The sequence below is a fragment of the Barbus barbus genome, assembly GCF_936440315.1.
Source record: "Barbus barbus genome assembly, chromosome: 26".
Classification (NCBI taxonomy): Eukaryota; Metazoa; Chordata; class Actinopteri; order Cypriniformes; family Cyprinidae; genus Barbus; species Barbus barbus.
Genome location: NC_136754.1, coordinates 27,285,015 through 27,300,826, shown reverse-complemented (window position 1 = coordinate 27,300,826; position 15,812 = coordinate 27,285,015). Strand labels below are relative to the sequence as shown.

General features: G+C 36.9%; 2 protein-coding genes across 2 annotated transcripts in view; both read left to right on the top strand.

Annotated features, from left to right (window-relative positions):
* Nucleotides 1–15,812, top strand: part of LOC306846144 (tyrosine-protein kinase JAK1-like) — an 830,156-nt gene that overhangs the window by 414,995 nt on the left and 399,349 nt on the right. The window lies entirely within an intron of this gene.
* Nucleotides 10,714–15,454, top strand: LOC306846724 (neuromedin-U receptor 1-like; the record flags this gene model as incomplete). Its single annotated transcript, XM_079380306.1, has 2 exons — nucleotides 10,714–11,575; nucleotides 15,105–15,454. 2 exons carry the CDS (start codon nucleotides 10,714–10,716, stop codon nucleotides 15,452–15,454), a joined length of 1,212 nt encoding a protein of 403 aa, XP_079236432.1.

Here is a 15,812-nt window from a genome sequence, read left to right as displayed (position 1 = left end):
TTTAGGATGTGCTATCTATGAAATTGGCTTTAGCAAGACAGAGAAGTCTGAATTTTGTTCTAAAAATCTTTAATATGTCATTTCCACAACAAAATATTGCTACAGATATGTCTTTTGAGATGTGGTGGAAATGTCACTTTCATAAAACAGAAAAAGTTGACTGTGACAGTGTTGGGCATACTAGTAAAAGTGTGAAAAGTGCATTTAACTGTTCAACTTTTAACATCTCATGTTATTATTATTATCGCCTTGCTAGTTTGTTGCTATGGTTACTCATTGTCTTTTGTTCACCTGCTACTTGTTTAGTAATCTGGCCATGCTGTATATTTGTATTTGTCCATTCTCATTTGTGTTTAGTTGATTGTTATTCTCCAGTTTCTCCTGCCTGTTTGTGGATGTTGGTTGATTTTTTTAATAAAAGAGGCTGCTGTACATGATTTTGCTTCAACTACTTGTCCTCGCTGTAGCCCACTGTCACATTATTATTGACTGATTGATGAGCAGGAAGGCACCTTCCCTGCAATAAGGGAAATGAGTGGGTTAATTCAATAATCTCCACACATCAGAATCTGAGTTTAACCTTGTGATAAAGATGTTCCAGTAACGTCATCTGGATGAGCTAGCTGCTGTTAGGGATTCTGAGCAGGACTATTTTCTGCTTTACTGCCCTCAGAGTACTGGCTAGCCGTTAGCGATTGAAAATCTGCTGAGATTAGAGGGGAAATGTAGTGGAAATCCAGAGAGAACAGTCGATTCAACTCATTTAAAAGTCTTTCTTGTTTCTGCTTATGCATGCGTCATGCTGTGTGTGTGTAGTGTGGTGGACAATGAAGATATAGTTTCAAGTTTCAAGTGGAGTTTGAGTATTCTGTGTATAAACAATCCAGCAAATGATGAATGAAGAATGGGAATCCAGTGCATGCTTGCTGGTATTTTGAAGTGTGCTGTAGTACACATGCTGTGCTGTTTAATTTACAGGAACTCATCCAAGAAGAGGCTGACTGTTTGAACAAGATATTTTAAAGACTGTTGCAAGCAAACAGTTACTGGTATTGGTATATTTTTTAAGTAAGTGGCTACCAGCAATTGTTTGTTTCCCAAACTTCTTCATGCCTTTACGTTCAAGAGAAGATAGAAACTCACAGGTCTGGAACAGCTTAAGTGTGAGTATTTTTTTCAAATTCAGTACCATCATATTTTTCCATAGTTGTTGGGTAAAAAAAAAGTGAACACACACAAATAAATAAAAAATAAATAGCAATGTCATAAATGTATATTGACATAGTTTAAGGACATGACATGTGGCCAAGTATGTTGACCCATACTTGGAATTTGTGCTCTGCATTTAACCCATCCAAGTGTGGCGTCCGGGGAGCAGTTGGGGGTTCGGTGCCTTGCTCAAGGGTCTCACCTCAGTCGTGTTATTGAGGGTGGAGAGAGCGCTGGACATTCACTCCCCCCACCTACAATCCCTGCCAGACCTGAGACTCAAACCCACAACTTTTGGGTTACAAGTCTGACTCGCTATCCATTAGGCCACGAAACTCTGCAAGACACTGGCCCTCAAGAACCAAGTCTGGGGACCTCTGCTTGAAGTGCTTTATAGCAAAATTGTTATATTGTGTAACTCTTGCTTAAAGTTTTGCAGTTTGCTGATTTGTGGATAAATTACAAAACATAGTGTGACAACATGCTACTATTGGGTCAACATATTCAGAGATGTGGTTTTTCACACTTTTTCTGTAATTAATTGCACTTAATTGCCCCTAACATTAAAATGTACAAACTATGTTCACACTGAATCTCCAAATTAATGGATAAAGGCATAAAGATGAGACTATGAATTCTGAATAAAAGCAAGTATTACCGATACTGGTTACTCTATTAAATGTATAAGTGTAAGTGTATAGTCATGTCTATAAATCTATGAACCTAACCTGGGAAAAAAGTGTGGAAACTATGTAGTCCCAGTCTCCCTTGTATGAATAACAAAACACTAAGCTGACGTCTAGACATTAGCACACACACTCCATGGCATTTGTGCAGGAGACATTCAAATTGATTCTCTTTCACAATAATAATTGAAAATTTCAACCTAATTTGCATAAGAATTCAAACTCATCTGAGTTGAACTGGTTCATTTGAAATAAGTCATGCATAAAACCCCTATGACAGGCCGTATGGCGTTTGTCAAGTAGCACGGAATAATTCTCCAATCATGAGGAAATAGATTATTGTTGGATGATCCCTTGGCTAATACCGTCCCTGTCACATCGCAATTCGGAAGCTGGTCAGGATTGAGGGCGCGAAGAACTGAGCCAAAACAGACAGACACTTGAGGAAAACTTCCTCCAGAGCCCACTGTAGACGTCAGAAGTTAAAGTCATCCTTCAGATAAACAACAAGCCCTGGCACACTGCGTTTCACATGCTGTAGTATGTGCCCAGCAAAAGCCTGAACTACTTTTAAATCAGAAGATTTTACAGACGCTTTAATTGGCCAGAGCTTGTTTAGGACTATAGCAAAATGAAACATGAAAGAAGTGAAAGAATTAATGCAATAGCTTTACTTGTATATGTACTTGTTTATTATTAAAGATATAATTCACCCCAAAATAAAAAATAAAAAATCTACCATCATCAAGTTGTTACAAATCAAAAGAAAATATATTTTCAAGTAAGCATGAAACCCAACAGCTGACGTTTTTTTCATGGAAGTCAATGGCTACCGGTAATTATTTGCTCCCTAACATTCTTCAAAATATCTTCATTTGTGTTCAACAGAAGAAAGAAACTCATACAGGTTTGGAACAACTTGAGGGTGAATAAATAATGACTGAATTTTCATTTTTGGATGTACTGTCATGAAATTAACAGTTTATGGTTCTAACCTTTGTCACTGGCCATGTTGAGCTGGAATACAGTGATTATAAAAGGAATATATTCCTATTTTTTACATTATTTGGTGATATTTGAGCTGCAAGGGGATACAAGATTTCCTGTGCTTTGTGTTCAACACGTAATAAAGTCTCTCTCAGAGTCACAGTCTGGGTTTTCTTCTGCTTGTGCTGAAGTGGTGGAGAGTTTCCAAAACACTGTCAGCGTAGCGCAAGCTTCCTTTTAGGGTTATTAAACACAACAAGACTCCTCCATTTTGTGTTAACGCAGTTTGAGTGATGTGACGTGGATTATTATTGCAAATGAGGTGACTTTCTTTTTCATGCACTCAAAATAATGAAACTTGTGCAGTTTAGCATATGGAAAAATGTCTTTTAAAACGATATACTTAAGTGCGAAGTGAATTTGTGTATATAATGTATTATGTGTGTGAATATATATGTGTTTTTAAGGTTTGAAGTAGAAATGCAAATTCAGTACAATTAAGCACACTTCTTTTTAACAACGGTCATGCACACTTCTAATCATAATTGTCAGCAATTATGACAATACACAATTTTCAACTCAGTATTGTGGATGCAAACCACACAGGCCTGATGTGTATAACTAGTTATTATTGGTACAATGTTAAACACACTTTGTTTGGACAGGAGTTTTAAAACTTTTTTAAAAGTGAAATGAAGAAGAAATAATGAAGGTTTTGCACTGTTTCTAGATCATTAATCAAAAGAAAGCAAATGTGTTACACTGAGCATGTGAACTCCTTTGAACAAAAACAGATTTCTTTTCTTCTTCGGATCATGCTGGAATCATGCATGGATCATCATGAATGGATCATCAGGTTTTGCACAAACGAGTAGTCTCAGTTTCAGTGATGCTGATTGGTTGAAAGCCAGTGAGCAGCTACGTCACTGGTGCGATTGCTTGAGTGAAATATTACACACTGACAATTCCAGTCATCATACGTAGAAAAGATGCTGACGGCACTTGAACGGTCATCCGTCTCACTATAAGGAGGAGGAGACGTATGCAGACAGTTAGTAGGGAGAGTTTGAATGTGTAGTGAGCATTTCTCTTCATTGCTTTCCAGTGTCATGTCAGATTACAGCACAGCAGCACGTCTGATCTGCTGGAGAAGGAGGGATGTGTGAGGAGGAACGGAGAGGCAGGACAGTCATGAGTAGCAGTCCTTCAGGAACACCAGTCTGAGAAACACCACTTCAACCAGATTTTATTCAGGTAGGTTTTCCTTTCATCTTGCCAGCCCATTAATGAAATGAAATTTATTTTAGACATTAATGCATTGCAAAAAAGTCATGCAAAAAAGCGGGCACTAACTCTAAATTTGCAAACCATTTTTTTTTATCAATTAAATCACTTGAGCATTACATTTTAAATGAAAATGTTACTAATTTCACTAATATTCCTGCTTTAGGCAGCATTTGGTATGATAATAAGCAGCTTGTTGTAAAAATATTGATTAACAAAAAATATAGATTGAGGTTGTGTATTTGCACATCTTACTGTATTTGTATATTAATCATAATTTACTGGTAGATGTTTATTATACTATATTATAATAAACATATATATAATATTATATATTATACTGCAATTTAGGGAATTGTGGAAACTAATTCTTCTTAAATGAATACTAAATTTTATGCTTTATTTTATTTAATTGATTAATTATAGACGTGATAACAATTCCGTTTCTGCAAACCAAAGAGTTTCGCTCATCTATTACAAGTCAATGAAATTAATCTTTTATTAATTACAGGTATAAGTAAAAACTGCATTCCTTCACAGGGATTTTATTTTATTATTTATTAAGTTTAAGTCAAGTCTATTTGTGACCGTGGCCCACAAAACCAGTCATCTGAAAGCTGAATTGGAACATGATCTTTACTTTATATCCTAATGATTTTTGGCATAAAAGTAAAATCAATCATTTTGAGTCATACAATGTATTTTTGGCTATTGCTACAAATATCGCCCAGCGCCTTAAGACTGGTTTTGTGCTCCAGGGTCACATTTATTATTTATTAAGTATGTTTTAAAATGGCTTATTATTGATAATGCTAAGGTATTACAAATGACATTTAATATATTTTTTCAAAGTCAGTACAATATACAGTCCTACTTCTGCACTGTAAAAAGTAATTTGTTAAGTTTACTTAATTGCATTGTGCAAACTCGTTGCCTTAATTCAATTAAGTAATCTTAATTTAATGGAATTAAGTGTAATTTAAGTTTTATTTACTAATAAGCCATTTAAGTTTAGTTAACTTAATTGAATCTGTGATCTGAGGAGCACTGAGAATAGCTATATCTAGTTTAAAAAAAAAAACACACAGCTCTTCATTCACATTTCAAAACATTTTTCCAAATGCAGAAAAATTAATGCAGTAATTAGTAATAGTTGTTCATTAACAATGCTTGAATCAGAAAAAAATCCCAAATTAAATGTTGAGTTGTATATTTTCATTTAGTCATTTAACAAACAATTTTATCCAAAGTGACTTACAGATGAGGACAATAGAAGCAATCAAAACCAACAAAAAAGCATTTGAGAAGAATAATATTCCCTGAGCACAAAACAAATAAAAAGAATGCACACTCAATATACTTTAACTTACATAGTAACAGAAACATTTGCTCATACGGTCTAACTCCTTTGACATGTATTGCAATGTCAACTTGTGTCATCAAGTAAGCACAACAGCTGAGTCGAGAGAAAACATGAAAATAAACTCGCAAGACCTTCATCTCCGTGTTGTGCCCAAGCCGGACAGGAATGCCACGGAGAACTGCAGTGTGTCCAAGACTAACCTCAGTTTCCTGAAAAGAGGGAAGAGTATATCAAATGAGAGTCCATGTTATTCTAATGAATGGCTTATTTATTGTTTTTAATTTGCTGACAATCCATTTAATTTAATGAGGTAGTCCTTCTAAAAATTTAAATTCTCTTATCATTTATCACTCTCGTGCTAACCTCCATATTACTTTCTCCAGATAAATACAACGATTTTTAGAAAAATAATCTATCTCTGCGAGTCCATATTTGGAAAAAAAAAACAGCAATTGTGACAGTAATTCATATGAGCCCAGTGGAGGAATAAATATCTACTAAAGACATCTTCACAACATCTCTCTCGATTTTGAAGCATTAACTTTAAAGGTCCTCTAGCATTATATGGTCTCGCATAGATGGATTATTTTTCTAAAAATCTGTTTATCTGAAGAAAAACGTCATTTACATCTGGGACAGTATAAGAATGAATAAATGATCAGATCATTTAGATTTTTAGGAAAAGTGTCCCAGATGACAGAAACATCCTTTTCTGGCAAGCAAAGTCATCACATACCTTCTCCAAGTTGTCTGTTTTTCTTGCCAGGATTAAGAGATTTAGTGAAAAGAACTGTGATTAGTTGAAGAACAACAAAAAACACATTAATGATCAATATCTTTAACATAATTTTCACTCATGCACTTTGTATTATATTAAAGAAACTAACCTCATATATGTACGTATCACCTTTCGTATCTCCTCAGATGCATATTAATCCAGTAGGCACGGGTCTGTAATATGATGATGCAGATAAAAACAACTGCTGTTGTTCATGAATTAACTAACTGACCATAAATATATATCTAAAACTCAAGTAAAAGTACCATTACATTAATGAAATTTTACTTAAGTACAAGTAAAAGTACCAGTCTTAAAATCTACTCAAGTAAAAGTAAAAAGTAGCTCATTTAAAATTTACTCGGAGTAAAAATTAGTTAACAGTGGGAGGGATGCAAAAATGGGATAGACCAAGGGTGTCAAACATTCAGTCTTTCAGTCCAAAAGAAGGGCCAAGTTCTTCAACAAAGCCATTGTTCTTATTGCGTTTATGTTCGTAGAGAACTCAATAGAATCAAAATACATTTTCATTTCAAGTTTGAATCTTAAAAAAAGAGGTTTGCATTTAGAAAACTTACATTTATGCATATAATATTTAGCTAACAGGATAATAAGGTTTATAAAATAAGCATCACTTTTTTCATGAAAAGCCAAAAATGACATTTCTATAAGTAAACTCAAAATTAGGATTCACATAACATTTGATAAAGTCAAGAATGTCACACCAAAATGCTGTTGTGTAAGAGCAATTCCAGAATAAATGTAAAGATGCTTCATTGTTTTCTAAACAGAAACAACAGTTGGTGTTAATATCATTCTTAAGTCTCGTGAGAGAGCACTTATCCGGGGGAACTCTATGAATCAACTTAAATGCACCAGTTTTATTGTTTATCAGCCGAGGTCTTCCACAAAACAAGATGGCCATTGCACAGCACTCAAACAAATCATGTAACCTTAACTAGGGACATTTGAGTAACTAGGACTTTTAGCACAAATAGTAAGATTTAATAGATCTACAAACAATAGCACTTTATGTAAAGTCAACAAAAAGAACTGAGTTAGCCGGCTTTTTTACAGTGTGGATTTTATTTTATTTGATTCTTTTATTTATTAAATCTGTTAAGTTTATTTATTGTAACTCTGTTTTAAAATGGCTTATTATTGATAATGCTAAGCTATTAGAAATGTTGTTTAATATTTAATAATTGTTGTGTGCATGCATCTGTTTTTGTTTATTAATTGCATTTTATTGATAGATGTGAATGTATTCTGATCTGCACAGTTCTTGCAATATAAAGCAAAACGTCACATGTCTTCTAAAAATAAGAATATCAATTAATGTGGAATATATGTGAACTGTAACTAAAAGAAGAAAAATATGAACATTTGATTCAGCCTATACGGGGAAAAAATACAAAGCTTCTCCAGCTGTGTTCTAAAAGCATAGGACTTGCTTTTCCAGAGTTTATTTCCATCTTTAAGTAGCCACTCCTGAACAAATTAAGAGTGCGCAAGAACGGGAACTCGAGTCTTCAGGTAATTAGATCTCCAGAAGCAGAGCTGAGCACCACATATTAAACGTCTCATAACATAAATGTTTATTCAGTTTGGTTTGGGTCTGTATCTAATTTTAACTGAAAAGTATACAAGAGACCTACTTGTTACTGTTCAGAATATACACTGGCCGAATCGGCTCATGGTGGAGCAATATCCCTCCAAACACACGCAGGACCGTGATCTGATCCTGGACACAATCTATCTGAAACTAGAATCTTTATTAACTTCATTTTATTTACATAATAACTAGTTTAATATAAAATGTACAGTATATTACATTTATATTTACATTTAGTCATTTAGCAGATGCTTTTATCCAAAGCGACTTCCAAATGAGGTCAATGGAAGCAATCAAAACCAACAAAAGAGCAATGATATGCAAGTGCTGTGACATGTCATACACATAGCAAGGTTTTTTTTATTATTATTATATAATAAATCAAAAGAAAACAGATAGAATAGAAAAAAGCGAGTGTTAGGGGCCTTTTTGCATTTTGTTAATTGTATAATAAATAAAAAGAAAAAGAATAAAAAATAATTATAATATGAACTATTAATGTTAATAATTATATATTTTAATATATACAAATATTATGAATACATGACATATGTTGTCGGTAAGTTTTTTTAGAAGTTTGTTTATTTCATTTTTACAATTTCATTTAATTTCAATTTTAAATAACTGTTTACTATTTGAATTTCATTTTAAATGTAGTTTATTCCTGCAGAGCAGATTTTTCATCATCATTACTCTAGTGTTCAATGCAACATGATCCTTCAGAAATTATTCTAATATGCTCATTTGCTCAGATATTATTCATTATTATTGGTGTCAATAATTAATAATGGTTCTTTCTTATTATTCTAAATGGTTGAAACCGTTTTTGCTGCTTACTAGAAACCATCAATCATTTTTTAGAAAGTTTAAATGAATTTCAAAGGAAAGGAAAGGATCATAAACGTCTTTACTGTGAATTTTGATCAATTTAATGCATACTTGCTGAATAAAAGTATTAATTTATTTCTTTCTTTTTTTTTATCTTACCACAAACTTTCTGAAGGATCATGTGACACTGAAGACTGGAGTAATGATGCTGAAAATTCAGCTTTGATCACAGCAATAAATTACATTTGAACTTTGTTCTTCAAATTGTACTAATATTTCACAGAACCAGCTGAAACCAGCTAATGACCAATGATTTCCCTGTTGAAGAAAATAGCATATGCTGGTTAGATATGTCTTGAAGCATGGTTGCTGGTTTAAGCTGGTTCTTAGCCGGTCATGAGCTGGTTTCAGCTGGTTCTTAGCCGGTCATGAGCTGGGTTCAGCTGGTTCTTAGCCGGTCATGTGCTGGTTTAAGCTGGTCCAGCTGGTCATGAGCTGGTTTAAGCTGGTTCTTAGCTGGTCATGAACTGGTTTAAGCTGCTGGTTCTTAGCCGGTCATGAGCTGGTTTCAGCTGGTTCTTAGCCGGTCATGAGCTGGGTTCAGCTGGTTCTTAGCCGGTCATGAGCTGGGTTCAGCTGGTTCTTAGCCGGTCATGAGCTGGGTTCAGCTGGTTCTTAGCTGGTCATGAGCTGGGTTAAGCTGGTCCAGCTGGTCATGAGCTGGTTTAAGCTGGTTCTTAGCTGGTCATGAGCTGGGTTAAGCTGGTCCAGCTGGTCATGAGCTGGGTTAAGCTGGTCCAGCTGGTCATGAGCTGGTTTAAGATGGTCCTTAGCTGGTCATGAGCTGGTTTAAGATGGTCATGAGCTGGGTTAAGCTGGTCCAGCTGGTCATGAGCTGGGTTAAGCTGGTCCAGCTGGTCATGAGCTGGGTTAAGCTGGTCCAGCTGGTCATGAGCTGGTTTAAGATGGTCCTTAGCTGGTCATGAGCTGGTCCAGCTGGTCATGAGCTGGTTTAAACTGGTCCTTAGCTGGTCATGAGCTGGGTTAAGCTGGTCCAGCTGGTCATGAGCTGGTTTAAGCTGGTCCTTAGCTGGTCATGAGCTGGTTTAAGATGGTCCTTAGCTGGTCATGAGCTGGTTTAAGCTGGTCATGAGCTGGGTTAAGCTGGTCCAGCTGGTTATGAGCTGGTTTAAACTGGTCCTTAGCTGGTCATGAGCTGGTTTAAGATGGTCCTTAGCTGGTCATGAGCTGGTTTAAGCTGGTCCAGCTGGTCGTGAGCTAGTTTAAGCTGATCCTTTGCTGGTCATGAGCTGGTTTAAGATGGTCCTTAGCTGGTTTAAGCTGGCCCTTTGCTGGTCATGAGCTGGTTTAAGATGGTCCTTAGCTGGTTTAAGCTGGCCCTTTGCTGGTCATGAGCTAGTTTAAGCTGGTCCTTTGCTAGTCATGAGCTGGTTTAAGATGGTCCTTAGCTGGTTTAAGCTGGTCCTTAGCTGGTTTAAGATGGTTCTTAGCCGGTCACGAGCTGGTTTAAGCTGGTCCAGCCGGTCATGAGCTGGTTTCAGCTGGTTCTTAGCTGGTCATCAGCTGGTTCTTAGCTGGCCATGAGCTGGTTTAAGCTGGTCCTTAGCTGGTCATGAGCTGGGTTAAGCTGGTCCAGCTGGTCATGAGCTGGTTTAAGATGGTCCTTAGCTGGTCATGAGCTTTTTTAAGCTGGTCCGTTGCTGGTCATGAGCTGGTTTACGCTGGTAGGACCACCACATCACCAGCTTAAACCAGCTCATGATCAGCTAAGGACCATCTTAAACCAGCTCAAACCAGCTGCCATGCTTCAAAGCATACCTAACCAGCATATGCTGGATTTTTCAACAGGGTTACTGTATCTTTGATCAGATAAATGCATGCTTTTTATTGACCCTGCCGGTTTTTGCTGTAACCTCTGCAGGTAATTTCCTCGTGAGAATCAATGATCCAGTACAACTGCTCGTCTCCAGACTCGCTCTACGTCGCTGTGAATGCGTCATGGTGCTCCACCAGAGAGGACGAATGTCACAACAGAACAGCGAGCCAGTCGGACCTTTGTCTGAGCCGCAGCGCTTACCTGGAGAAGTACCTGGGCCCTTGCCGTTCACCCTTCTTCCTGCCCATGTGCGTTACCTACCTGCTCATCTTTGCAGTCGGCGTGCTGGGCAACAGCCTGACTTGTATGGTCATCGCCCGTCACCGCATGATGCGCACAACCACAAACTACTACCTGTTCAGCTTGGCCATTTCTGACCTCCTCGTGCTGCTGCTGGGTCTCCCGCTGGAGCTTTATGAACTCTGGAGCAACTATCCTTTTCTGTTTGGCTTCGCTGGCTGCTACTTCAAAACCTGCCTGTTCGAGACGGTTTGCTTTGCATCTGTGCTCAACGTGACCGCCTTGAGCGTCGAGCGCTACAGAGCAGTAGTGCATCCTCTGCAGGCCAAACACGTGGCGACACACGCTCATGCCAAGCGTGTTATCCTCGTGCTATGGGCCGTCTCCCTGTTGTGTGCCTTGCCCAATACCAGTCTGCATGGCGTTGAGACGTTAAAGCCCCGTTTTGGACTCACTTTCCCCGATTCGGGAGTGTGTACGGTGGTGCACGATAGGTGGATCTATAACTTGCTGGTGCAGGTGACGGCGCTGCTCTTCTTCATCCTGCCAATGCTGACCATCACTGTGCTATATGTGCTGATCGGCCTGCAGCTGCATCAAGAACGGGACTGTTTTGATTCAAAGATCGGGCTCAATCAGGATGGAGTAAATCAGAGGGCACGTCATCTGCAAGTCACAAAAATGCTCTGTGAGTGCCTTTTCCCCTGCTACACCAATGGTTGAAAGAATGCTTCACCCAAAAATTAAAATATAGATGAATTTGTTTATTCTTCCGAACAGATGTGAAGAAATGTAGCGTTACATGACTTGCTCAGCAGTGGATGCTCTGCAGTGAATGGGTGCCGTCAGAATGAGAGTCCAAACAGCTGATAAAAACATCACAATAATCCACAAGTAATCCACACCACTCCAGTCCATCAATTAACATCTTGTGAAGTGAAAAACTGTTTATTTGTAAGAAACAAATCAATCATTAGGATGTTTTAACTTTAATCTGTTGCTACTGGCCAAAATATGAGTTCATAATACATAATATACCTTCCTCAAGTGAAAACTTCCATCCTCTGTTGTCTCTCACTGCAAAATCCACCAACATGTTTGTTTAGAGCTGGACTGTTTGGACTGTTTTCGCTTGTAAATGGTGCTTGATCTGTGTATATTTCTCTCCTGATTCAGACGAGATAAGATAATAATATGAGTAATTGACTCATATTTGAGCTAGAGGCAACGTTTTGAAGTTAAAAACATCTTAATTGATGGACTGGAGAGGTGTGGGTTGCTTGTGGATTATTGTGATGTTTTTATCAGATGTTTGGACTCTCTGAAGGCACCCATTCACTACAGAGCATCCACTGATGAGCAAGTGATGTTACGCAGCATTTCTCCAAATCTGATGAAGAAATAAACCCACCTACATCTTGAATGGCCTGAGAGTGAATATACTTTCAGCATACTTTCATTATTGGGTGAACTATTCCTTTAACTAATCATTCAGAGGCATTTTCTTTTCATATTTCCAAGTCGAAATAGACATTCAGTGTTAACAAATCTATGGTCTTGGAAAGCCTGGATATGATCAAATGTGTGATTCTTTATCCCAGAGAAGTCATGTAAAATAGTAAAACCCATGGGTATTACATTTTATGAATATCAATTTTTCTAGATATGCCAAGCTTTAAAATATTTTACTGGTAGAAAAACGGTTTACTTTGGAGTAATTTGCATAATAAGATCACAAATATGTATTATGAAAGTAACAAGGGTCAATTTTGTCTTCATGTTGATTTTAATGCCACTTTTAACACTGGGTTGAGGAACGTTTTACAGTTTTGCATTTGGGTTCATTAGTATGGCGTGTCAAGATGCATGATATCAGGTTTGTCAACATAATAGCTCAAATCATTGCTTCTTAAATGTAGCGGCCCATTTTCATTTCTAGGTGAGCTATTCCTTTAAAACAACTGAAGTAGACTTATGTTGCAATATTTCCACAGATGAATAAGCAACACATTGCATGCTTATCTAGTCGATGCTATTGATCTTGTAAATATTAAAAAAGAATGTTAACCCAAGGTTTAGAAATGTACGGTGTGAAACCTAGCAACTCAGGATTTAGTATGAGCAGTGTGGAAGAACATTAATAACAATCTTCCAATGTTCATTATTCAGAGTTGAAAAACTCAAGTATTCCTTTCTAAATGGTTTGCTAGAACAAGAAATAAAGAGTCAAATCCCAGCTTTTTTAATTATGACACATTCATGCGTGAGCTTTTAGAATCTGTTCTGATAAACAGAAAATACTCATCTGTGCTTTATCAGCTACATGTCATGTTATTATAAATACAAAGGGGATCTGATTTAGTAATAGCGTCAGTCTGTATCTGGCTTATTGTAATAGCTGGTCAGCACTACGCTGTGTGGCCTTCCTCAACTGATTTCAACATGTACTTTGATACTGAGATACAAACAAAATACTTAAGATCTAGTCATGCATTCTCAAGTTCATAAACACTGTCAGTAGTGCAGATGTGTGCCAGGAGTAACAGTTTGTTTAATAGATTTAAACACATTATAAGTGTATCTGGACACTTAAATTGTGTGAATGTCATTGCATTAGATAACACAATAGTGTCGTCTGCAAACAAATGATGTTAGAGTTTTTCTCAGAACTAATGTCACTTTTCATAGCCCATTTTTGCAATGACTATTAAAGGAATAGTTCACCAAAAATGACTTTTTGCTGAACATTTACTCACCCTTAGGCAATCTGATGCAGATGAGTTTGTTTCTCATCCAAACAAATATGGAGAAATTTCAATGTTCGCCAATGGATCCTCTGCAGTGAATGGGTGCCGTCAAAATGAGAGTCCAAACAGCTGATAAAAACATCACAATAATCCACACCACTCCAGTCCAACAAATAATGTCTTATGAAGTGAAAAGCTAACAAATTCCTCATTAAGACGTTTTAACCTCAAACCATTGCTTCTGGCCAGAATATGAGTCTGCTATGTGGCTTTCTCCAGTGAAAAAGACATCTCATCTAAATCAGAAGAGAAATATGGAAAAATAGTCCAAAACGGTTCTAAACAAATGTGTTTTTTTTATGTGAGAGACAACAGGGGACTTTTTCACTGGAGGAAGCGTCATTATGAATTATGGACTTACATTTTGGCCAGAAGCAATGGTTTAAGTTAAAATGCCTTAAAGGGATAGTTCACCCAAAAATGAAAATTTGATGATTATCTGCTTACCCCCAGGGCATCCAAGGTGTAGATGACTTTGTTTCTTCAGTAGAACTCAAAGGAAGATTTTTAACTTAAACCGTTGCAGTCTGTCAGTCATATAATGGCAGTCAATGGGACCCACGACTTTGAGAGTCAAAAAACATATGCTACTATGCCAGAGCATGTTGACGCGTCACGCGCCGGATGTTGTGAACGCGCTCAGGACAGTTGGACATTGCGGTGGATCAGAGGTAAAAAATGATATAAATACTGTTCAGTTTCTAGCAAACCAGTCGTTTTGTGTCCCAAGACCTCAATGTATCGTCACGAGCCACAGGGTTTAATTTGGTTTTGTCTGTGTATGTTTTTTTGACTATCAAAGCCGTGAGTCCCATTGACATTAAATGACTGAGTTAAAAATCTTTGTTCGTGTTCTACTGAAGTCACCTACATCTTGGATGCCCTGGGGGTAAGCAGATAAACATTACATTTTCATTTTTGGGTGAACTATCCCTTTTATGATGGATTTATTTCACATATTTTAATTTCACAGGATGTTAACTGATGGAGTGGAGTGGTGTGGATTACTTGTGGATTATTGTGATGTTTTTATCAGCTCTCATTCTGACGGCACCCATTCACTGCAGTGGATCCACTGGCGACAAGTGATGTAACACTAAATATCTCTGAATCTGATCCCATGAAGAAACAAACTCATCTACATCTTGGATAGCCTGAATACATTTTCAAAATGCTAATTTTTGGTTGAACTATTCACATAATTGCAATTTTTTTTTAGTTTTAGTGAATATATCAGGTTCACAATATAGTCTCTCAAAAGTTCATCTCTTTATCTAAGTAATATGATATAATATAATATATTTAAAAGATATTATTTGTTTTATTTATTAATATTATTATTGAATTGAATTTATTATACACATTTACTGTAATATGTAATTTGTAATAGACTTGCTGTGTGTTTGACAGGTGCATTGGTGATTGTGTTTGGAATCTGCTGGGCCCCGTTTCACATCGATCGAGTCATGTGGAGCTACATTGACAACTGGACTGCAGAGAACCACCATGTCTTTGAGTATGTGCATCTGCTTTCTGGTGTCTTCTTCTACTTGAGCTCAGTGGTCAATCCCATCCTGTATAACCTCATGTCTTCACGCTTCAGAGAAATGTTCCGTGAGGTGGTGTGTCAAAAAGACCATCGTCAGCTCTCAATAAGTAAGGTCACATTACGTAGTGTTGTTTCTGCCTCTTTTTCTGCCTCCAATTCTGTCTCATTTTCTGTCAGATTCAACCCTCGTGGGCTGCCACACACTCTCTAGAGAAGTTATTTTATCCAAATACTATCATTCATAATTGCACCGTCAAAGTATTCAATGCTGTGCATACAAATAAATTAATGAGTGCTCATGTTAATATTCAGAGATACTGCAAAATAGCCAATATACACACAAATATATACCAACACTATATATACATTTCCATTCAAAAGTTTGGGGTCGGTACAATTTTTTAATGTTTTTAAATGGCTTAGTGTTACTTGCGTGTAATTATGCATAATCTTTTGTTATTATAATACTAAGTACATGTAACGTGTAACAAGGACACCGTAAAATAAAGTGTTACCGAAAAAACAGCTTTCTATGTGAATATATATTAAAATGTAATTTATTCCTGTAA